The sequence below is a fragment of the Balaenoptera acutorostrata genome, chromosome 14, assembly GCF_949987535.1.
Source record: "Balaenoptera acutorostrata chromosome 14, mBalAcu1.1, whole genome shotgun sequence".
Classification (NCBI taxonomy): Eukaryota; Metazoa; Chordata; class Mammalia; order Artiodactyla; family Balaenopteridae; genus Balaenoptera; species Balaenoptera acutorostrata.
The window spans coordinates 84,751,369-84,776,984 of record NC_080077.1 but is presented as its reverse complement, the minus strand read 5'-3'; the positions used below and the strand labels follow the sequence as shown (position 1 = coordinate 84,776,984).

Genomic DNA, 25,616 nt, shown 5'->3' with positions numbered 1-25,616 from the left:
AAGTCTTAGGTCTGAATATCATCGTTTTCTATTTTCTAGCTGCAGGAGATGAGGTTCTTCATAGAGGCTGCCCTTTGACTTTCACACCTGATCTTTAATTGATAATTAATCACCTTCAGTCATTTAACGTCTTTATCCAGTGAATCAATCGCACCCAGCAGCAGCCGTCCAACTCCATAGTCTTTATAATTATAATTCTTTCATGTCTCTCAAATGTCAGGGATATCACACTTGTCAGAGTCATCCTGTGCATTGGTGTGCCAGCCGAGCTCACGCCCAGTGAAAGTTTGAACAATGGTATTGCTGCTGAGTGACGGGGACTATATGCATTCTACCTGCCTCCGATGGGCTCTTTATCACCAGCTGGCGAGCAGGTGAGTCAGCATCATAATCCCATTTGTAAGTCCGCTTCCCTGGACCACTCCTGATAGCAACTGCTGTGGTTCATGTTCCCAGGGAAACAGACTCAAAAACTCTGTGATTAGCATGCTAGAGATTTATCGTGTTGTACTTTTGAGAACACCTGTGAGGGATCAAAGGAGAGTGGATTGGGTGGGGAGAAAAATTTGAACGGCCACACAGGTGCAAAAGTGAACGCTACCAATTACACGGGGATCTCTAAAGATGCCCCCCTTTTTACACAAAGTAAACAGGTTGGATCTTTGTACGTTGCAGCCTTGACCAGTCATTGAATGAAGGCTTCCTCTAGGAAGGGAAGATAAGGTGAGGCAGCTTTCTTAATCTAAGTATCTGTGAGCAACCAAACTCCTGGCATGAGGGGTAATAAGGGCCTCGGTTCTGACGGAGGATCTCAGTGAAACTTGACAATATCCACTAGAGTATAGATTCCATTTCCCAAAACAGCGAGTACTATATTCAAGGTGTCTGAAGTAGAGTCTGTTGAAAAAAACTTGTTGAATTGAGGAAAACATGTAGGAACTTAAGTCTTGAGGGAAATGAGGATGACACTGTTGTCATGGAGTTAGAATTCCTCAGGACAGAATGGGACCAGTGATGTCACAACTCAATGATTCCATAATTCTTTTATGCTCACCTTGAGCATAGTCTTTCCTTATGTTGTAGCACTACAACAGAGAAGGGATAAAATATACAGCTTATTGTATATACGTCAATGCCACTCTCTCACTTCGTCTCAGCTTACACTTCCTCCTCCCCTTGTCCTCAAGTCCATTCTCTACGTCTGCGTCTTTATTCCTGTCCTGCCCCTACGTTCATCAGATCCATTTTTTTTTTAGATTCCATATATATGTGTTAGCATATGGTATTTGTTTTTCTCTTTCTGACTTACTTTACTCTGTATGACAGACTCTAGGTCCATCCACCTCACTACAAATAACTCAATTTCGTTTCTTTTTATGGCTGAGATAGCTAGTGGGAAGCAGGCTCATAGCACAGGGAGATCAGCTCGGTGTTTTGTGACCACCTAGAGGGGTGGGATAGGGAGGGTGGGAGGGAGACGCAAGACGGAGGAGAAATGGAGATATATGTTTATATATATATATAGCTGATTCACTTTGTTATACAGCAGCAACTAACACAACAATGTAAAGCAATTATACCTCAATAAAGATGTTAAATATATATATATATATATACAACTTATTGTGGGGATGAAGCGTGCTCCAACTAGAATATAATGATGTACTATTTTCAATGTAACTCCACAAAATTTGTCTACCTGTCAAGGACCGCATGCCAACTCCTGAATCAGTCCCTATGGCCAAAGTAATGCTATGCCCCATGACAAAGAGAAAGGAAGTTTACCCCTTGGCTTAGGCAACTTAACACCCATCCTGAAGCTGGGATCAATTCCTAAAGCCTTCACTCTAAAGAGTGAAGTAACAGATGCAGATGGGAGCACCATTTGAGGTAAATAATAAGATAAATGTTGTCATCAGCTTTCTTAGCTTTTATTTTGAAATATGTATAGAGTCACAGAGGATTGCGAAACTAGTAGATAGAGTTTCAGGTACATCACCCAGCTTCCCTCAATGGTAACATCTTATATAACTGTAGTAAAGTATCAAAACCAGGAAATTGACATTGGTACATTATTAACTAGACCTTAGTCCATTTTCAACATTTTAAAATATACATTTGTGTACTTGCGTGTGTGTGTGTGTGTGTGTAATTCACACCCAACCTACTCCCTCATCCTTACCACCTGACAACCACTAAACTATTCTCCATCTCTGTAATTTTATCATTTCTAGAATGTTATAAAATGGAGCCATACCACACATGACCTTTTTGGAATTATCTCTTCACTCACCATAATTCCCCCGAGAGCCATCTGAGTTGTTGCATGTATTAATATAATTATTAATATAACTCCTTTTTATTGCTTAGCATTCCATAGGTATGGATGTACCAGTTTCTTTAACCATTCACCCAGAGAAGGACTTTTGGGTCTTCCCAATTTTTTGCTATTATTAATAAAGCTGCCATGAACATTTGTACATAGGTTTTTTTTGTATGAACATATGTTTTTATTTCTCTGGGAATAACTCTCAAGATTGTGATTGCTGGGTCTCATGGTGAGTATATGTTTAGTTTTAGAAGAAACAGCCAAACAGTTTTCCAAAGTGACTGCAACATTTTACATTTCCACCAGCAATGTGTGAGAGATCTATTTTCTCTGCATCCTTGCCAGCATTTGGTATTATTACTATTTTTATTTTACATGTACTAATAAGTATATAGTGATATCTCATCATGGCTTTAATTTGCATTTATCTAATAGCTAATGATGTTGATAAATTGATAGGTATGACTCAACTAAATTCTCTAGGTTAATGTTTCTGATTTTCTTGCATACATTATTTTCCATTATAATGATACTCTTATTTCACAAAAAAGTTCTTCAATGATTTAGTAAATACTGCCTGCTATATATTGTTTACTGTCTTTTTGTTCTTTATAATGTGAGTGATAGTTAGACCTTTAAAAACACTGGTGGAATCCTTAATTTTACATAGCAGAAACTTAGTTCTAGAAATATTAGGTAACTTGTTCAAAATTGCACGATCAGAGCTGGAACTAGAATCCAGATGAACAGTGTCTTGGTCCAGCCCCTTTTTTGACACCATTGTATCTTGATGTTTGGTCTCCCCAGCTGAGCTGGACATGTGTGTGTGTGTGTGTGCACGTGTTTCTTTTTACTTCCTTTGGCATCAAGCATATTCCCCTGAACATAGCAAGTGCTCAAAATATGGTTATGTGTTTATTGATAGACTAAGAGTTACAAATATCTCTCCTCAAGATCCATTTTTCAAACTTGTTTCTGGTCATATGCCTATCTTTCAAATACCCAGCTCTTGCTTGATTTTTACTCCAGTTAAATTCTGCACTGTAGTGATGTGTGTGTGTGTGTGTGTGTGTGCATGTGTGTGTGGTTGATGAATGCCTTTACGTTCGCTACTTTCTCTAGCACCCTGGCCTTCAGATACCCTTAATCAGAGGATGATTAGATCTTATATATTCATCTTTAACTTCACAAAGCATTACAAGGTCTATCTAACTGTATTCCTTGGGACATGTACAGTTGAAGGGGTGGTCATCCCTGGGATGACCAAGGATGAATAAAGGTAGAAACAAACTTCAGTTGGGAGAAAGGTGGGTGGAGGTCTGAGCTGCTCAGAAGAAGTAGAGAGAAGCAGACCCAAGGGCAAGAGAATATGTTTAGAAATGAAATGGATACTCCCATGAGGGAATGAACTGGGAAGAATTTAACTGCCTGATAGTTTTCCTCTTGAGCTAAAATAAAATCATATATGGCATTAGCTTTAAATTCCTTCCCTTATATTTTGTAATTTGCTTTGGCTCCCCCCATGATTTTGATGAAGACTAATAACCCACAAGAATCTGTGCAGGTGGAGAAAGGAAGAAAGAGTCAGAATTATTTTCCAAATCCATTTTCCACTTAAGATGTTTTTAGCTTTGTAGGTAGGCAAAAGTTAACATTCCTTTTTAGACAATTCAATTTGTCAGTCTTTTCAATAAAGAGATTGATCTTATATAGTGGAGGTATTCACTCACACAGCAGGGAGGATGGCATTAAGATTTTGGCAACTCAACCCAACCAGTATAAGCTCTCAGAAGGCACTCTAAGAGGAACAAAGCTAACAAATGGTTAAGGCATCTAAGAAGGACACTCTTCATATCACACACAATCACAACAGAAGAATTCTCAAGAAGTTTCTCAATGCAAAGGAGAAAATTGGAAGGGAACAGAATGTGGAGAAATTAGTCTCTAAAAGTGTCAATTAAACATTCTAAGTTTGACTAATATGGAAGATGATCAGTTTCAGAAGAATGCAAAGTGGCCATGAACTCTGATTTTTTAATCAGGAGACAAGCATTGAAATAAAGAAAAAAACACTTAAGAATATTAATTGCGGAGAGACTTTCAAGATGGCAGAGGAGTAAGATGTGGAGATCACCTTCCTCCCACAAATACATCAGAAATACATCTACATGTGGAACAACTCCTACAGAACACCTACCAGACACTGGCAGAAGACCTCAGACTTCCCAAAAGGCAAGAAACTCCCCACGTACCTGGGTGGGGCAAGAGAAAAAAGAAACAACAGAGACAAAAGAATAGGGACGGGACCTGCACCAGTGGGAGGGAGCTGTGAAGGAGGAAAGGTTTCCACACACTAGGAAGCCCCTTCACTGGTGGAGATGGGGGGGGTGGAGGGGGGAAGCTTTGGAGCCACGGAGAGGAGCGCAGCCACAGGGGTACAGAGGGCAAAGCAGAGAAACTCCTGCACAGAGGACTGGTGCCGACCAGCACTCACCAGCCCAAGACGCTTGTCTGCTCACCCACCGGGGTGGTTGGGGGCTGGGAGCTGAGGCTCGGCCTATAGAGGTCAGACCCCAGGGAGAGGACTGGGGTTGGCTGCGTGAACACAGCCTGAAGGGGGCTAGTGTGCCACAGCTAGCAAGTAGGGAGTCCGAGAAAAAGTCTGGAGCTGCCGAAGAGGCAAGAGACCATTGTTTAGGGGTGCACAAGGAGAGAGGATTCAGAGCACCAACTAAATGAGCTCCAGAGACAGGCGCGAGCCACGGCTATCAGCGCGGACCACAGAGATGGGCATGAGATGCTAAGGCTGCTGCTCACCACCAAGGAGCCTGTGTGCGAGCACAGGTCACTATCCACACCTCCCCTCCTGGGAGCCTGTGCAGCCCGCCACTGCCAGGGTCCCGTGATCCAGGGACAATTTCCCTGGGAGAGCACACAACGTCCCTCAGGCTGGTGCAATGTCACACTGGCCTCTGGTTTACCCTGCATCCGTACCGCTCCCTCCCACCGGCCTGAGTGAGCCAGAGCCCCTGAAGCAGCTGCTCCTTTAACCCCATCCTCTCTGAGCAAAGAACAGAGGCCCTCAGGAGATCTACATGCAGAGGTGGGGCCAAATCCAAAACTGAACCCCAGGAGATGTGCGAACAAAGAAGAGAAAGGGATATCTCTTCCAGCAGCCTCAGGAGCAGTGGATTGAATCTCCACAATCAACTTGATGTACCCTGCATCTGTGGAATACCTGAATAGACAAGGAATCATCCCAAAATTGAGGCGGTGGACTTTGGGAACAACTGTAGACTTGGGGTTTGCTTTCTACATCTAATTTGTTTCTGGTCTTATGTTTATCCTAGTTTAGTATTTAGAGCTTACTATGATGGGTAGATTGTTTATTGATTTGGTTGCTCTCTTCCTTTTCTTTTTTTTTTTATATATAGACATATATATATATATATTTCCTTTTTCTCTTTTTGTGAGTGTGTTTGTGTATGCTTCTTTGTGTGCTTTTGCCTGTATAGCTTTGCTTTTACCATTTGTCTTAGGGTTCTCTCTGTCCCTTTTTTTTTTTTTTTTTTTGTAATTTTTTTAGCACTTGTTATCATTGGTGGATTTGTTTTTTGGTTTAGTTCCTCTCTTCTTTCTTTCGTTCTTTTTTTTTTCTTTTTTATTACATTTAATTTTAATTATTTTTTATTTTTTATTAACTTTTTTATTTTATTTTATATTTTTCTTTCCTTCGTTCTTGTTGTTGTTGTTTTTTTTTCTCACTTTTCTTCTGAGCCGTGTGGCTGACATTGTCTTGGTGCTCTGTCTGGATGTCAGGCCTGTGCCTCTGAGGTGGGAGAGCCAAGTTCAGGACATTGTTCCACCAGAGACGTTCTGGCCCCACATAATATCAAATGGTGAAAGCTCTCCTTGAGATCTTCATCTCAGCACTAAGACCCAGCTCCACTCAACAACCAGCAAGCTACAGTGTTGGACACCCTATGCCAAACAACTAGCAAGACAGGAACACAACCCCACCCATTAGCACAGAGGTTGCCTAAAATCATAATAAGGTCACAGACAAACCAAAACACACCACCTGATGCAGTCTTGCCTACCAGAAAGACAAGATCCAGCCTCATCCACCAGAACACAGGCACCAATCCCCTCCACCAGAAAGCTTACACAACCCACTGAACAAATCTTAGTCACTGCTGGCAGACACCAAAAACAACAAACTATGAACCTGCAGCCTGTGAAAAGAAGACCCCAAACACAGTAAGATAAACAAAATGAGAAGACAGAAGAACACACAGCAGATGAAGGAGCAAGGTAAAAACCCACCAGACCTAACAAATGTAGAGGAAATAGGCAGTCTACCTTATAAAGAATTCAGAGTAATGATAGCAAAGATGATCCAAAATCTTGGAAATAGAATGGAGAAAATAAAAGAAATGTTTAACAAGGACCTAAAAGAACTAAAGGACAAACAAACAATGATGAACAACACAATCAATGAAATTAAAAAATCTCTACAAGGAATCAATATCAGAATAACTGAGGCAGAATAACAGATAAGTGACCTGGAAGATAAAATAGTGGAAGTAACTACTGGAGAGCAGAATAAAGAAAATAATGAAAAGAATTGAGGACAGTCACAGAGGCCTCTGGACAACATTAAATTCACAAACATTCAAATTATAGGGGTGTCAGAAGAAGAAGAGAAAAAGAAAGGGACTGAGAATATATTTGAAGAGATTATAGTTGAAAGCTTCTCTAATATGGGAAAGGAAATAGTCAATCAAGTCCAGGAAGTGCAGAGAGTCCCAGAAAGGATAAATCCAAGGAGAAACACGCCAAGACACATATTAATCGAACTATCAAAAATTAAATACAGGGCTTCCCTGGTGGTGCAGTGTTTGAGAATCTGCCTGCCAATGCAGGGGACACGGGTTCGAGCCCTGGTCTGGGAAGATCCCACATGCCGCGGAGCAACTAGGCCCATGAGCCACAAATACTGAGCCTGCGTGTCTGGAGCCTGTGCTCCACAACAAGAGAGGCCGCGATAGTGAGAGGCCCACGCACCGCGATGAAGAGTGACCCCTGCTTGCCGCAACTGGAGAAAGCCCTCGCACAGAGGCAAAGACCCAACACAGCCAAAAATAAATAAATTAATTAATTAATTAATTTAAAAAGAAAAATTAAATACAAAGAAAAAATATTAGAAGCAGCAAGGGAAAAACAAGGAATAACATACAAGGGAATCCCCATAAGGTTAACAGCTGATCTTCCATCAAAACTCTGCAAGCCAGAAGTGTGTGGCAGGACATATTTAAAGTGATGAAAGGGAGAAACCTACAACGAAGTTTACTCTACCCAGCAAGTATCTCATTCAGATTCGATGGAGAAATTAAAACCTTTACAGACAAGCAAAAGCTAAGAGAATTCAGCACCACCAAACTAGCTTTACAACAGATGCTAAGAGAACTTCTCTAGGCAGGAAACACAAGTGAAGGAAAACACCTACAATAACAAACCCAAAACAATTAAGAAAATGGTAATAAGAACATACATATCGATAACTATCTTAAATGTAAATGGATTAAATGCTCCAACCAAAAGACATAGACTGGTTGAATGGATACAAAAACAAGACCCATCTATATGCTGTCTACAAGAGACCCACTTCAGACCTAGGGACACATACAGACTGAAAGTGAGGGGATGGAAAAAGATACTCCATGCAAATGGAAATCAAAAGAAAGCTGGAGTAGCAATTCTCATGTCAGACAATATAGACTTTAAAATAAAGACTCTTACAAGAGACAAGAAAGACATTACATAATGATCACGGGATCAATCCAAGAAGAAGATATAACAATTGTAAATATTTTTGAACGTAACACAGGAGCACCTCAATACATAAGGCAAATACTAACAGCCATAAAAGGGGAAATTGACAGTAACACAATCATAGTAGGGAACTTTAACACCCCACTTTCACCAATGGACAGATCATCCAAAATGAAAATAAATAAGGAAACACAAGCTTTAAATGATACATTAAACAAGATGGACTTAATTGATATTTATAGGACACTCCATCCAAAAACAACAGAAAACACGTTCTTCTAAAGTGCTCATGGAACATTCTCCAGGATAGATCATATCTTGGGTCACAAAACAAGCCTTGGTAAATTTAAGAAAATTGAAATCATATCATTTCCAACCACAATGCTATGAGACTAGATATCAATTACAGGAAAAAATCTGTAAAAAATACAAGCACAGGGATGCTAAACAATACACTACTAAATAACCAAGGGATCACTGAAGAAATCAAAAAGGAAATCAAAAAATACCTAGAAACACATGACAATGAAAACATGACAACCCAAAACCTATGGGATGCAGCAAAAGCAGTTCTAAGAGGGAAGTTTATAGCAATACGATCCTACCTCAAGAAACAAGAAACATCTCAAATAAACAACCTAACCTTACACCTAAAGCAATTAGAGAAAGAACAACAACAACAACAAAACCCACATAGTTAGCAGAAGGAAAGAATTCATAAAGATCAGGTCAGAAATAAAGGAAAAAGAAATGAATAGAACAATAGTAAAGATCAATAAAACTAAAAGCTGGTTCTTTGGGAAGATAAAAAAAAAACTGATGAACCATTAACCAGACTCAACAAGAAAAAAAGGGAGAAGACTCAAATCAATAGAATTAGAAATGAAAAAGAAGTAACAAATGACACTGCAGAAATACAAAGGATCATGAGAGATTACTACAAGCAACTATATGCCAACAAAATGGACACCCTGGAAGAAATGGACACGTTCTTAGAAAAGCACAACCTTCTGAGACTGAATCAGGAAGAAATAGAAAATACAAAAAAAGCCAGTCACAAGCACTGAAATTGAGACTGTGATTAAAAATCATCCAACAAATAAAAGCTGAGGACCAGATGACTTCACAGGTAAATTCTATCAAACATTTAGAGAAGAGCTAACACCTATCCTTCTCAAACTCTTCCAAAATATAGCAGAGGGAGGAACACTCCCAAACTCATTCTACGAGGCCACCATCACCCTGATACCAAAACCAGACAAAGATGTCACAAAGAAAGAAAACTACAGGCCAATATCACTGATGAACATAGATGCAAAACTCCGCAACCAAATACGAGCAAACAGAATCCAGCAGTACATTAAAAGGATCATACACCATGATCAAGTGGGGTTTATCCCAGGAATGCAAGGACTCTTCAATATATGCAAATCAATCAATGAGATAAACAATATTAATAAATCAAAGGAGAAAAACCATATGATCATCTCAATAAAAGTAGAAAAAGCTTTTGAAAAAATTCAACGACCATTTATGATAAAAACCCTCCAGAAAGTAGGCATAGAGGGAACTTACCCCAACATAATAAAGGCCATATATGACAAACCCACAGCCAACGTCGTTCTCAATGGTGAAAAACTGAAACCATTTCCACTAAGATCAGGAACAAGACAAGTTTGCCCACTCTCACCACTATTATTCAACATAGTTTTGGAAGTTTTAGCAACAGCAATCAGAGAAGAAAAAGAAATAAAAGGAATACAAATCGGAAAAGAAGGAATTAAGCTGTCACTGTTTGCAGATGACATGTTACTATACATAGAGAATCCTAAAGATGCTACCAGAAAACTACTAGGGCTAATCAATGAATCTGGTAAAGTAGCAGGATACAAAATTAATGCACAGAAATCTCTTGCATTCCTATACACTAATGATGAAAAATCTGAAAGGAAACTCCCATTTACCATTGCAACAAAAACAATAAAATACCTAGGAATCAACCTACCTAAGGAGACAAAAGACCTGTATGCAGAAAACTATCAGATACTGATGAAAGAAATTAAAGATGATACAGATGGAGAGATATACCATGTTCTTAGACTGGAAGAATCACACTGTGAAAATGACTATATTACCCAAAGCATTCTACAGATTCAATGCAATCCCTATCAAACTACCAATGGCATTTTTCACAGAACTAGAATGAAGAATTTCACAATTTGTATAGAAACACAAAAGACCCCGAATAGCCAAAGCAATCTTGAGAGAGATATATGGAGCTGGAGGAATTAGGCTCCCTGACATCAGACTATACTACAAAGCTACAGTAATCAAGACAGTATGGTACTGGCACAAAAACAGAAATATTGATCAATGGACAGGATAGAAAGCCCAGAGATAAACCCACGCACATATGGTCACCTTATTTTTGATAAAGGAAGCAAGAATATACAATGGGGAAATGACAGCCTCTTCAATAAGTGGTGCTGGGAAAACTGGACAGCTACATGTAAAAGAATGAAATTAGAACACTCTCTAACACCATACACAAAAATAAACTCCAAACGGATTAAAAACCTAAATGTAAGGCCAGACACTATAAAACTCTTAGAGGAAAACATAGGCAGAACACTCTATGACATAAATCACAGCAAGATCCTTTTTGACCCACCTTCTAGAGAAATGGGAATAAAAACAAAAATAAACAAATGGGACCTAATGAAACTTAAAAACTTTTGCACAGCAAAGGAAACCATAAACAAGATGAAAAGACAACCCTCAGAATGGGAGAACATATTTGCAAATGAAGCAACTGACAAAGGATTAATCTCCAAAATTTACAAGCAGCTCATGCAGCTCAATATCAAAAAAGCGAACAACACAATCCAAAAATGGGCAGAAGACCTAAACAGACATTTCTCCAAAGAAGATATACAGATTGCCAACAAACACATGAAAGGATGCTCAACATCACTAGTCATTAGGGAAATGCAAATCGAAACCACAGGGAGGTATCACCTCACACCAGTCAGAATGGCCATCATCAAAAAATCTACAAACAATAAATGCTGGAGAGGGTGTGGAGAAAAGGGAACCCTCTTGCACTGTTGGTGGGAATGTAAATTGATACAGCCTCTATGGAGAACAGTATGGAAGTTCCTTAAAAAACTAAAGATAGAACTACCATACAACCCAGCAATCCCACCCTTGGGCATATACCCTGAGAAACTATAATTCAAAAAGGGTCATGTACCACAGTGTTCATTGCAGCACTATTTACAATAGCCAGGACATGGAAGCAACCTAAGTGTCCATCATCGGATGAATGGATAAAGAAGATGTGGCACATATATACAATGGAATATTACTCAGCCATAAAAAGAAATGAAATTGAACTATTTGTAGTGAGGTGGATGGACCTAGTGTCTGTCATACAGCGTGAAATGAGTCAGAAAGAGAGAAACAAATACCGTATGCTAACACATATATATGGAATCTAAAAAAAAGAAATGTTTCTGAAGAACCTAGGGGCCGGAAAGGAATAAAGTCGCAAATGTACAGAATGGACTTGAGGACACGGGGAGGGGGAAGGGCAAGCTGGGACCGAAGTGAGAGAGTGGCATGGACATATATACACTACCAAATGTAAAATAGATAACTAGTGGGAAGCAGCCGCATAGCACAGGGAGATCAGCTCGGTGCTTTGTGACCACCTAGAGGGGTGGGATAGAGAGGGTGGGAGGGAGGCTCAAGAGGGAGGCGATATGGGGATATATGTATATGTATAGCTGATTCACTTTGTTATAAAGCAGAAACTAACACACCATTGTAAAGCAATTATACTCCAATAAAGATGTTAAAATAAAATATTAATTGCTTGGAAGAAGTATGTGCAAGGCTAGTGTAACCCACCTGGAGAGCACAGAATGATGTCCCTTCTTCTAAGTCCAAGGTCAAAGACTTTCCCACACGCTCAGTTCCTCACGAAATAAATGACAATAGTGGAACGTTACCAAAAATCAGATTAAAATAGGTATTTGGCTGAATTTGAGCCAAAATTTGATATCCAGTTTCAGCCAAATTCTTTGAGTGAAATCATTTGAGAGCCCAATGTTCTCTGAAATCAGAAAGACGACATTTTTGCAAATTATTATAACTATGTATAAATAGGGTGACCATATAATTTGTCATACAAACTGGGACACTTTTAAGTGAAAGAAGATGCTGTTGATAATAATGCCAGTACAGGAAGCATTGACTCAGATGGTCCTGGATAAACCGGGACACACGATCACCTTATATAGAAACTGTTCTTGTGTAACAGATTATGGTGGTGCCCATGACAATGATGTGAATAATATCTAGGAGGAGGTGGTGATAGCTTAAATCAAAACTCAATGTTGCAGTTCAGTGGTTAGGCAAGACTGCATCTCAATTGATGTTGAAGGTATTCCTAATTCTTTTATTTTCCAGAAATTAAAAACCCTTCAATAATTATAACTGGAGTTATACAGAATTCTGACATCACAAAAGAGTCACTTGCTAATTCCCTGGAGTAGAAATTCCCTGTAGGAGCTCATCACCCGAGTTTTCTCCTCTCTTCCCAGTGATCCCGCCTCCCTGGCCCACCTCCTGTTCCTCCAGGGCTCTGCCCCTTCCTGACTTGGGGCCGTGTGTCGACTGCCTTCCTCACCTTGGAACACTCTGTGCCCAGCCCTTCTTAGGCAATTCCTTCTTCTTCTTCAAATCTCTGCTCACAGGACCCCTCCTTAGGACGCCATGACTGCCCACTCCCCACAGTTTACTCTCTACTCTATCCAGCAAGGTGTTTTCTAGAACAATTACCGAAGTCCAGCTGTTCTTGTGTGTTTACTTATGCCTCTCTCTTCCAACCACATTGTTAGCAGCTGGAGCAGAGGTGGACAAATCTTTTTCTGCAACAAGGCAGATAGTAAATATTTTAGGCTTCTCTGGACATATGGTCTCTGTGGCTTCCACTCTACCATGGTAGCATGAAGGCAGCTAGAGATAATACATGGATCAATGGATGTGGCTGTGTTCCAATAAAACTTTATTCACAAAAACAGGCTTTGGTCTGCATTTGACTCATGCGCCATACTTGGCCAACCCCTCTAGGACCATTACCTTAAATTCGACGTTCGCTCCCATAGCCTCAGCGCCCAGCTTTCAACCTTACCAAAGCCCTGGAGGGCAGACAGTGTTATTTCCATTTTATAGATGAGCAAGAGAAGGCTCAGTAAGGTGTACTTGATCCAAACTCACGTAAATATTGTATCCGCTTTCTAGGGCTTCTGTAACAATGTACCACGAGCTGCAAAACCGCATGAAACAACAGAGATTTAGTCTCTCACAGCTGTGGAGGCTAGAAGTCCAAAAGCCAGGTGTCAGCAGGGCCATGCTTCCCCTGAAGTCTGCAGAGGAGAAAGCTTCCTGCCTCTTCCAGCTTCCGGTGGCTCCTGGCGTTCCTCACCCTGGGGGTGCATCAATTCCTCCTGTGCCTCTGTTTCCACATGGCCTTCCTCTCTGGGTGTCTGTGCCTCTCTCCTCTTATGAAGACAAAAGTCATTGGATTTAGCACCCATCCTAATACAGTATGATCTATTTTAACCAATTTCATCTGTAAAGACCCATTTCCATATACAGCCACATTCTGAGGTTCTGAGTGGACATGAATTTTTTGGCGGGAGCGGGGAGAGGCACAGTTTTAAACCCACTACATCTGTCAGATGGTAGGGTAAGGATTTGAACATGACCCCATTTCAATGATTTTCCACTTTGAAGTTATAATCTTAGCTATTAAGTTAAATTAGCAGTTAACACTGATGTCCAATTTTAGACGTATTCTGAGAGATGATCTGAGAGTATCGGTAAAAAAGAGCGCTAAGAAGTTTACAGGAGAGGAACTGTGTCTAAGTCATCACTTCTGACTTGTACCCTGAACATAAGGTCAGAGTTGACCTGAAGGGAATCTGATACATATCTTATGAATAGAGATTTAAGACATTTTTCTATACACTTCATTGGTTGGGCAAGGGGCATCACAGGAGAAGTTTCATGGTCTCTCAAGTCAATACCTCTGGATACCAAGCTCATAAGTTGGGATTTTTCCCAAACTTGTCTAAAGCATGTTTCCTCCCTTAGGAGAGTGGGCAGTTTTATTACCGTCCAAATACATTTAGGAAATGCCAAGCCAAACCAAGTAAAACACATTTCATTACTGCAGTAAATAATTGCTTCTTAGAACCTTTTCTTTCTTAAGGTGCCTTGCGAGTTTCTAAGAGGGAGGTATTGTGCACATTTTTCTAAGTTTATTGGGTATTTTTTGTAGAGTATCTTCAAGAACTAATCATCTGTGCCACACACTTTGGTACATCTACTCAGTGTTTATTTGCTTACTTAAGTGCACGTAAGTTCTGCTTTTCTGGAAGCAAATGTGTAGAAGTATACTTCTCTTGCATTTCAACCCCTCCATGACGGATGAGATCCCTGACAGAAAGAGAGACACTGATGGGTGTACCATGGCATCTACTAATTTATTGGTCAATTCATTCACTTCTTTATTCATTTACTCACTCACTGATTTCTGACACAATTATCAAGCAGCAAGGAAGAGGTTATGAACACAAAGATGATTGAGACCAGACTTCTTTTCATTAAATCATCTAGATAACACACATCAATCACCATTTCCCAAAGTAATTCTAATAGATGGAAACCACTTGCTATGGACTGAATTGTGTGCCCCCCTAAAATTCATATGTCAAAGTCCTAATCCCTGGTACCTAAGAAGGTGACTATATTTGAAGATAGGACCTTTGAAGAGGTGCTTAAGGTTAAATGAGGTCATAAGGGTGTGGGCCCTATCCCAACAGGAATGATGTCCTTATAAGCGGAGGGACAGATGCCAGGGATGGGCAGGCACAGACAACAGGCCATGTGAGGACACAGCAAGAAGGTAGCCAAGGAGAGAGGCCTCAGGAAAAATCAGTCTTGCCAACACCTTGATTGTGGATTTCTAGCCTCCAGGGCTGTGAGAAAATAAATTTCTGTTGTTTAAGCCACCCAGCCTGTGGTGTTTTGTTATAGCAGCCCCAGCAGACGAAAACAACACTGCTAATTGTTCATTAGGCCCCTGCCTTCAAGAACTTTATTCAGCTAGTTCTAATGGCTACTGAGGATTTCTCATTTCTTTTTTTTTTTTTTTTTAACATCTTTATTGGAGTATAATTGCTTTACAATGGTGTGTTAGTTTCTGCTTTATAACAAAGTGAATCAGTTATACATATACATATATCCCCCTATCTCTTCCCTTTTGTGTCTCCAACCCTCCCACCCTCCCTATCCCACCCTTCTAGCTGGTCACAAAGCACCGAGCTGATCTCCCTGTGCTATGCAGTTGCTTCCCACTAGCTATCTATTTTACGTTTGGTGGTGTATATATGTCCATGCCACTCTCTCACTTCGTCCCAGATTACCCTTCCCCCTCCCCATATCCTCAAGTCCATTCTCTAGTAGGTCTGTGTCTTTATTCCCGTCTTACCACTAGGTTCTTCATGACCTTTTTTTTTTTTTTTCCTTAGATTCCATATATATGTGTTAGCATACTGTATTTGTTTTTCTCTTTCTGACTTACTTCACTCTGTATGACAGACTCTAACTCCATCCACCTCACCACAAATAACTCAATTTTGTTTCTTTTTATGGCTGAGTAATATTCCAAGAATTTCATGAGGACCAACTTGATTGTCTACCTTGTGAGGACAAGGCCTTTGTTGTATCACTACATGGACCAGCAGAGATGCAGGCATCTGATAGAATGAATGTATCACCTACCTTTCTCCTCCTCTCCATACATTAATCATGGAGAGATGGCCTAAAGCATCCCTTAGAGAGAGCAAGAAAAAAGAAAAAGAGAACCAGAAAGTATCAGGCACGTAGCTAGATACTTCAAATATGCCTTCTCATTTAACATCCCTCTTCTATTTTGAGGTAAATATCTTTACCCCTCTTTCTAGATGAAGAAACAGAGGTTCAAAGAGGATAAGTGATTTGGCCAAGATCATGAAATCACTGGTTAGAGCCAGAATTCAAACTCATTTTTTCCCTCCTGAAAATACGCTTGGTCTGTGGGAAATAGTGACAATTTTTTAAAAATGAAGAAAAGATGCTGATTAGAGTGCTTTCATCAATTGCTTAATTAGAGGAAAAAGGAAATCTGGCTAGGCAGAAGCACTTACGAAAAAGGACTGGAAATTTCTGTGGACTATGTGTTTATTTCAGTGACATCCTTGGAACCGACATGGCTACCAAAAAGCTAGGCCAATGTTAAGTTGTGCAAATAAAAACTATGATTATAAGGCAGTTACTAAGTGCCAGGCACTGTTCTCAGTTCTTTCCGTGTATTCTTTTTTTTTTAAAAGAGCTATTCTTTTTTTAATTAATTAATTTATTTTTTTTGTTGTGTTGGGTCTTCGTTTCTGTGCGAGGGCTTTCTCTAGTTGTGGCAAGCGGGGGCCACTCTTTATCGCGGTGCGTGGGCCTCTCACTATCGCGGCCTCTCTTGTTGCGGAGCACAGGCTCCAGACGCGCAGGCTTAGTAGTTGTGGCTCACAGGCCTAGTTGCTCCGCGGCATGTGGGATCTTCCCAGACCAGGGCTCGAACCCGTGTCCCCTGCATTAGCAGGCAGATTCTCAACCACTGCACCACCAGGGAAGCCCTTTCTGTGTATTCTTGATACCACTAATCAGGAAGGCTAGTGAAAACAAAACCAGTGCGTCCAAAGGCAGGTGACCAGAATGGCCAGAATTTGAAATCATGCTACAGGGTTACTGGTTGGGTAAACTGGGAAGGTTTACGCTAGAGAAAATTGAAGGCCATATGATGGCCGTCTCAAGGAGTTGAAAGATTTTCAGGTAGGAGGGGGCTTTAGACATCGGGATAAAATTGAGTGGTAGTGAGCCTTCCATCACTGACATTATTCATATGGATGTGTCCAGGTAGAAGCAACACCCACATTCAGCAGGTGGTCAAGCAGTTAAGCTCTTAAATGTTTTAAACTTGAAGATTTTAGGATTTTTTAGGATTCATAAATATCATCATCCTTATCTTCTTTATTAACAAAGTTAGGTTTGGAGGGAAAAAAATTAATGCTAGATCCCTTCTGGAATTATAGAAAGAATTCTGCAGGAGAGAAACATATCAATTTTTCTCATCACCATTGCGAAGAGAAATTTTTGTTCGATTTGAACTCTTCTCTAGATTGATTCTTTTATAAATATATTAGCCCAATTCAGTCTCCAGGTTTGAAAGCTGATAACATGAACTGTTTCGAAAGGATTGTCTATTTATTTTTGCCTTTATCAGCAAGAGGAGCTCATCCTTAATGCTTATCATTGGGCCAGGCATTAAGCAGAAGCTCCTTACACTAGGCTGTGGTGTGTTTGTTCATTTGTTTGTTTTTTTTAAAATCTGGGATCAGTGTTTCTTGAGAAGTACCTACAGCGGCTAAGAAGTGAGTGCATGGTGATGGCAGAGCATCATTAGAGGAATTAGAGTAGATAATCCATTTGCAAGCAGCAGACAAGTGCGGTTATGTGATGGCATGGGCGACCAAGAGCCCCAAATGACAAATTAAAGATTTGCCGTGCTGTGGGGTCTCTGGAGGGGCGATTCAGGTACGTTGCAGAGCAGTCTTACTGAGGACGGGTCAAGAAAGACTGTGTACAATGGACCCAGAAAACCCAGGCTGTTGGGGGGGGTGTGTGTATCAAAATGATCTTAAAAGCCACATAGCTGTGGCTATGAACACTTGACCACTAAATGAGACGGAGACGGTGGAAGGGGGAAAATGCACGCAGAGGGTGTTCCGTCCTGTGCAGAACATCGGGGCTGCTCCGATAATACGAATGCTCCACGACGAAGATGGAGCGAGGATGATGATGATTAATGCCACCCGTGGGAAACTAGGGCTGGCGAGGCTGACAGAGACGGGGGACCCGGCGAGGCAGGATGAGTCACGGGGGAGGGTACCTGGGCTGGAGCGCGCGGGGGCGGCGGGGCGCGGGGCTGGGACCGGGAGTGGGCGGGTGGGCGCCGTGGGCGGAGCGGCTCCGGGCCGAGCGGCTGGGCTGGCGGCCGTGTCTGCGAGCGCGGCAGCATCACCGGAGCCGAGCCGCGAGACTCCGCCTAAGCGACACCCAAACTCTCCTCCCGCACCGCGCACGGAGGCGGCCGAGCCCGAGCCTCCGAGCCCCCCGCGCGCCCGAGCCCCCGCCCCCGCCCCCGCCCCCGCCCGGGAGGCTGGGCTGCGGGAAGCGCCCGGGCGCCCGCGCCTCGCCAGGGCCACCAAAACAAAGGCAGCATCCGGGGCTGGGTGGAGGCGGAGGACCATGACAGCCCGGGCTCGCGCGCTCGCCTGCCCCGCCGCCGCCGCCGCCGCGAGGGCTCCGCGGTGAGCCGAGCAGGGGCGCAGCCGCCGGGCGTGCGTCGGAAGGCGCGCCCGCGCCGAGCCCAGGCCAGCCGAGGGGCGGGCAGGCCGCGAAGATGTCCTCGGCCGTGGGGCCCCGCGGTCCCCGCCCGCCCACCGTGCCTCCCCCGATGCCCGAGCTGCCCGACCTGAGCCACCTGACCGAGGAGGAGAGGAACATCATCATGGCAGTGATGGACCGGCAGAAGGAGGAGGAGGAGAAGGAAGAGGCCATGCTCAAGTAAGCCAGCGCGGCCGCGCCATGCGCGCCTCCACCGGGCCGCTCCCCGCCGCCAGCCGCTCCTAGCGGCCGAGTGTGGCGTAGAGGCGGGCCGGGGGCCGGGGGGCGCGGGGCCGGGGCGGGGAGGAGGCTGGGAGGACAGCTGGCGGGCGGGGCTGCGCTGAGCCCTGAGCCGAGGAGCCCGGAGAGGGCGGCTGGGGACCGCGGTGCCGGGAGGACTGGGGGGACGGCGCCAGCCGGGGTGGGATGTGCAAGGCTGCAAAGAGCCGATTCCGCCCGAGTGGAAGGCAGGGCCCTGGGCCGGGAGCAGGTGAGGGGCAGGGGCTGAGCGGCAGGAAGGGCAGGTGGGCGAAGAGCCGCTGGGAAAAGCTCTTCTTTCCTTGGAGTTGTCGAGCTGGTTGGGATTGCCCCAGCCAAGGGTGTCAGTATTGGTGTAAGAAAAATGCTTATTTTGAGTGTTCATTTTGCTACTCATTCATCTCACAGCTCGGGGTTGGGTCTTTTTTTTTGGGCAGTTGCCATCTTTGGTAACCTGCTTCTTCAGCGTCTCTCTAACCTTTGCTTCGGGGTCTTCTACACGGAATACCTGTGTGAAGACAGATTTTCCTCCCCGTATACGATGCCATTGGCAATGCAAAGTTTTTAATAATGGGAGAAGCTGATGGGGACTCTGGCCTGAATAAAATAGAGGTTCCTCTTTACTGGTTTCCAAGGGAGTTCCAGGGCCTTCTCGTTTCCTGGTGCAAGCCGTACCATAAGGGGACTGATTATTTGCACACATCCCCCCTTCTTTAAAGCCCATCAACCCTTCAGGGGATCTCCGTCCAGCGCCCCGTTTTCCGGGGTCTGGGGAGGGGACGGGGCTGGTGGCTGGCGAGGCAGGCGCGTGTGACACTGCCCTGCCACCTGCCTTAGTCTCGGGCGAAACTGCTCCCAAGGTGCTGGCCTCCCGCGCCTCCTTGCCATCCCCGTGCAGTGGAGCTGGAGGGGACGTGAACCCCGCCTTCCCCGAGAGGTCCTCCTGTATTGGGGAAAGTTTTCAACTTGGCAGTGAGGAAATCTAGAGGCCCTGATGGGGACTAGTTCCCTGGCTCCCCGCGTTAAGGCCAGGAGGTGTATCTGGGGCGGAAGGTTGGAGTGAAGAGCCGGAGGGAGCCTGTTGCATGTGGAGTTACAGCGGAGAGCAAAGGAGGGGCGGCAAAGGGGCGGCACCCCCGTACCCCAACCCGGGCCCAGCGCACGCCCTCCCGCCTCTCCCCCGCCCCCCGGGATGGCCTCCTGAAGAGGAGGTGCTGTCACAGGAGAGAAGCAGCAGAGGCTGGCAGCGGAGAACCGGAGGGCCTGCATCCCCAGCCTGCCGGGTCTCCGCTAGCGCAGCTGCCGCCCAGATGGGAGAGGGGGCGTTGAGGGAGAGCAGCGAGGGCTGGTCACAGCACAAGAGGAGAGATCCAGTCATCCCTGCCCTTTTATCGTAGACTCAGAGAGAGAGGGCCCATTAACTCGGAAGGCCGGAGCTGGCCTGCTTCTCTGAAGAGCAGCAGGTTTCTGGATTCCCTGCTCCTTCTTATCCAAAAAACAGGGGCTTGAAGCCTGCAGGCGTGCAGGAAGCAGAACCTCGTGAATCTGCTGCCTGTCCCTGGCGGAAGGTCCCTGGCGCTGCAGGCTTTCCCCTCCTCTGAGACTGGAAGTAATGCATGGTGTCTGCTGGTGCTGCTGTCTGTCTGTCTGGTTGTCAGTCCGTCTTGTCCTCACCCGTCACAGCCCCCCGCCACCTGTCCCGGACACGTCTTCTGCTGGTCAGCATGCACCGTTTTGCTCCCGTCCCTTTCGGTGTTCACTGCAGACAGCAGGTGCACAGAGACCTCCAGCAGGCGATGGAAAACATGGGCTGCTGCCTGACAGGTCCGACCGGGAAGGGAAGGCGCAGGGCAAGCCAGTGGGCATCGCTCCTCTTCACTGGGTCTTTCAGGGCTGGTGGAGAGAGGGGCTCTAAGTGGGGAAGGGGGAGTTCTAGGAGGGATCAGATCCTACAGGCTTCTATGGACAAATAAAAATGAAGGACACCGTCCAACTGTTCACGTCAAAAGCATCTTTCCCACTGCTGTGCCCTGACTGCTGTCCCTGGCACGCACGTGGTGTTCCTTTCTTGCAAGGATTCTCTAAAGATTGCAGTGTGTGGTGCTGTCACACCACAGCCTCTGCAATCCCAGGCCTCGGCACTAACTTTATCAATCAGCCTCCGCTGCTAATGTCTTGGCCTTCTGTGCGGTGGCAGACTGGGGATGTTCTGGAATCCCAGTTTGCTGCCATGGAAGTCTGTCATGTTCTCCGCAAATTAGTGCAACAGAGATGTACTTTTTTCTAGAGGGCGGTTTATGTCTTAAAAACTGAGGACTGTAGGGGTTATTCAGATGACACACCTATATGGGAGCTTAATGACACAGAATCATGGATGGTGGCCCTTTCTAAACTTTGCAGAAAGGTAGACGGAACACAGGAGGCTTTTCACAAGCCTTTGAAATAGTCGTTAAATTGGAGATGAGTTTTGGCAGTAGCGCACGGTCGTTATATCACATATCTGAGAATTTAGTCCCACAACAGGCCCTGCGAAGCTAAAGTCCTGGTAACTCAGCATTTAGACTTAAACTTCCCCTTGGTCATTACTGTAGAGCCATCGCCTGAGCTCCCTACTTCCCGTGTGTGCTCTCCATTCACAATTTGTAAAAACAGGCACTAGGAGAGAGGAGAGAGAAAACTGATGGGCGAATACACCAAAGAAACAGTATAAAATATCAATTAAAATATATTTGTACAGTTTCATCAGCCTTGGTTGTATATTACTACTTGAATTTGGCCTTGATAATGTCTTTAAATACATATAAATGGAAAAGGATAATGAAGCTACTTTCACCTCAAGATTTCAGGAAAATTTTTTCTTTGAAATTATAAGTACTTTGTCATAAAAATAATTCATTTTGTTGGCAAAGTGCACTGATTTCAAACACCATTGCCATCTAACAAAAATTACTTGACTCCTGAAAATAATTTCGAATGGTTGATTTAATTCCCTGCAGAAAGAAGGTCTTTCTTAATCTTAGTAGGGTTTTGGGGTGTGTGTGTAGATGTGTGTAGATGTGTGTAGGTATGGGTGTGAGTGTGTGTTCTAGAAGTCTTTTGAAACCCAGCTTCCTCAATGAATACTCCTTCAAGTAACCGTCACTAGACACCAAAAGGCAGTATATTACATGGGTTGAAAACTGCGTTATCTGGGACCTAAATCAGAGAAGATCTCATTATATCTAAAATCTTATTCCATTTTTATAAAAGCTTCACAGAGAAAGGAATTACAGAGTAGCTAGACAAGAGAAAAAATATAGAAGCAGAGACTGAAAAGGATGGCTAGCGGCTGGGAATTGAGAACCGTGTGGGAATATTTAATAGAACTACCAACATTTATTGAGCATTTACCTCATGCTGGCCATTATTCTAAATGGTTATTGAACCAAATGCCAAAGAGTTGACTGTGTTCAAGTTCAATATATGTATATTTGGATTCTCACAAACAGCTTGTGCATAAGGTAAGTAGGGTCATATAACCCGCAAATCCTCATCCAGCCCTTAGAGGGTTCTTGGAATACCTTGAACCTACTCACGTAATATGGCCTGACCAGGATTCAAACCCAGACCTTTTATTCTAAGTCCAAGTATCGTCCCACATGCTGCACTGTCCTTTTACCAACAAGAAGCCTGTAGTTCATCTACCTCTTCCTTAGATTAATGTCTGTTCGTCCCTCAGTTTCAGAGGAGGGGTTTGGCAGGTTAGGCTGATTCAGAAGATCAGCTGCTGATTATAGGAGACCCTGGAGCTTCACCCACACTCTTTTTTTTTTTTTTTTTTGAAGCTTTACATCTTTTTTTTTTTTTTTTTTTTTTTTTTTTTTTTTAATTTTATAGCTACTTTATTTATTTATTTCTTTATTTTTGGCTGTGTTGGGTCTTCAGTTCGTGCGAGGGCTTTCTCTAGTTACGGCAAGTGGGGGCCACTCTTCATCGCGGTGCAGGGACCGCTCTTCATCGCGGTGCGCGGGCCTCTCACTATCGCGGCCCCCCCCCGTTGCGGGGCACAGGCTCCAGACGCGCAGGCTCAGTAGTTGTGGCTCACGGGCCCAGCTGCTCCGTGGCATGTGGGATCTTCCCAGACCAGGGCTCGAACCCGTGTCCCCTGCATTAGCAGGCAGATTCTCAACCACTGCGCCACCAGGGAAGCCCCACCCACACTCTTAATAGAGTTTCCCAGTGGATTGAGGGCAAGGGCATTGTCCCCAGTTTGAAGATAATAAAAAGCACAATGGTAAGTCCATTAATGTTGGATCTGAGCATTCGGGGTTCAAATTCTAGTCCTGCCTCTTAAATTGTATAAATGTGGGCCAGAAAATTAAATTGGGATTCTAGGAGGTTCTTTTTTTTTTTTTTTACAAATCCTGCAATTCATTGTGTGATTTGACTTATAAAGAATATTGACTTTGGACTTCTCCCTCTCTCTTAACAGGGAACCTAATGCCCACTAGCTCTTCAAACATCTGTAATACCTACTTCCTTTGTGAGAGGAGAGACAAAGTAGATGGGTAGAACCCTTGCACCTTCAGCTTTTCTTTCTCTTTTTTCTACCTCCAACCAATTATAATATTGTGACCCAAAATGTATCCAGAAGGCTCAATTAGCAACTGGGAAAAGAAGGAAAGGTAGTTGAGGGCAGCTGGGGTGGAGTGAGGGCAGAGTCCCCAGAATGCGGGTATCATGTTTTCATTGAGGTTTGCAAAGATTTTCATGTCTTACACCCCAAAATATTCTCTCATGTTGCTGAGGCAGAGGTGGGTAAGAAGGGAAAAGAGAAAAAGCAAAGAGTAATTTGAGAAAGCTGCTAAAGCATGAGCAGGTGTCTACATGGTCCCAGATGCTGTGTTAAGTAGAAAAGTCGGGGAGAGGAAATGTCTAGTCTCCTTCACACCCCTAATGGATAGGGTTACATTTAGGGAAGGTTATCCCAGAACCATTGCAGTTTTCTGCTTTCAACAAAAACCTATCTTAGTAAATGTGCATGCCCAAATGCTCATGGAGAAAATGCAGAAAAGGGAAGCCTAAAGAAAAAAAAAAAAATGAAAGAAGTAAGGCGTTGTCAAAGAGAATAGAGGGTAAGAAACATAACACTTAGTTCACATTTTTGCCAACCTGTCTTGACTCTCTTTTACCTCTGTGTGTTCCTTCTTAACCAGAAGTGAGGTGCACCATTGCTGAGGTAAATAGTTTACTAAGTCTGGAGTAGAATATGGAAACCAATGTGGGCTCTAGGTGCCCCTGCAGACTTGAATAGAAACACAGCACCTTGGGAGTGTTACTTGCCCAACCGGTCAGATGAGAGAGTGGTGTGAATTTAACCTGCACAGCAAGAGCCAGCTTCCTGCAAAGATATAAAGTAGCAATTCCTGCAATAATATTACCATCTTCCTACATCTGCAATACGCAGATGGATGAGCTTGCTGTACCATGGATTGTAAAGTTCATTGAACTGCAGTTCATTTATCGTTATGGACTATTTTATATCTTTAAACAACTTCTACATTTTGTCCTGTGATGGGAGTTGGGTATTTTAGAGCTGGTCCTGAGAGTTGAACTAAGTTGGCCTGAGGCACGAGGCAACTGAAGTAATAGAACCCAGAACCCACATACACGGACTCCAAACCTTTAGTGTTCCTATAAGTCTTTTCAAAAGTGCATCAAGCTTTGGCTATTATGGTTTGTTTCCCTCTTCCGTTGGGGAAGGAGCTTAACATTTGGGCGTTTGGCTGGATACGTTACATATTTCACCCTGCCCCATGCTCACCTCTTGAGAGGTCTACCTTGTGACTATTCTATTAGTTTCTGTTAGTGAAATTCCCAGAACTAGCTCAATGCCTTCCAAACCCTTTCCTGATGACATTTGATCCTGGAGTCCAGAAAATAGACTAAAGGAGCAAGAAAGAGGTCACATGGCTAGTGGCATTTTCCAGCCTTTTCTGAAGACTCCAGTCTCCAGGCTCTGGAACGGGCCACAGGTGACTGGCTAACCCCGTGTGCACCTGGGCTCTCTGATCTGGCTCATTAGCTGGCAGTGCTCTCGAATGCCTTCGCATCTTCCCACCACGCTCCTGAACCATGAGGTTCTCTCTTCTCTCTACTATTGTTCTGAATTTCGTATGTTCGGTAGGCTATTTCTAACAAAGTATCATGTGATATTCAATTCAACAATAAGACCACTGTGTCAGGTATGAGAGTTGGGTCAGGAATTGGGCTGTTGGGTAGAGTAAAGAGAGAGTCTTCTGCTTTAGCCCGACCTTGGCTTAGTTCCTACCATTTTAAAACTGCCGTGACCAGAAGGGGAGGTGAGCATCAGATAGTTAGATAGAACAGTAGACTAGATTCTGCTCTTAACACGGACACTTCTTATAGGTGTAAACATCAATAAGTTAACTCATCCGCACCCCAGTTTCTTCTTGTGTAAGGTGAAAGTGTTAATGTCTGCCCTTCTAACCTACGAGGCTTTAACATGATGGTAGAGGCACCCTAAACTTCAAAGTTCTGTACCAAGGAAAGGTGACATTATTAACTTTACTTTGTAAAACTATAGAAGAATCCCCAGAGCATCTTTTCCTGTGATGATTGCAGCTACTAGAGGTCCCGCGGAGAT

General features: G+C 43.6%; 1 protein-coding gene across 4 annotated transcripts in view; it reads left to right on the top strand.

Annotated features, from left to right (window-relative positions):
* The first annotated feature begins 18,360 nt into the window (after nucleotides 1–18,360).
* Nucleotides 18,361–25,616, top strand: part of RIMS1 (regulating synaptic membrane exocytosis 1) — a 465,974-nt gene continuing 458,718 nt past the window's right edge. The window contains exon 1 of one of the 4 annotated variants that reach the window (XM_057527876.1): nucleotides 18,361–18,892. In XM_057527876.1, the coding sequence (XP_057383859.1) occupies nucleotides 18,729–18,892 (164 nt within the window). In that variant the 5' untranslated portion in view covers nucleotides 18,361–18,728. The remainder of the gene's footprint in view (nucleotides 18,893–25,616) is intronic. The other 3 variants (XM_057527875.1, XM_057527874.1, XM_057527863.1) reach the window with 3 other exon arrangements.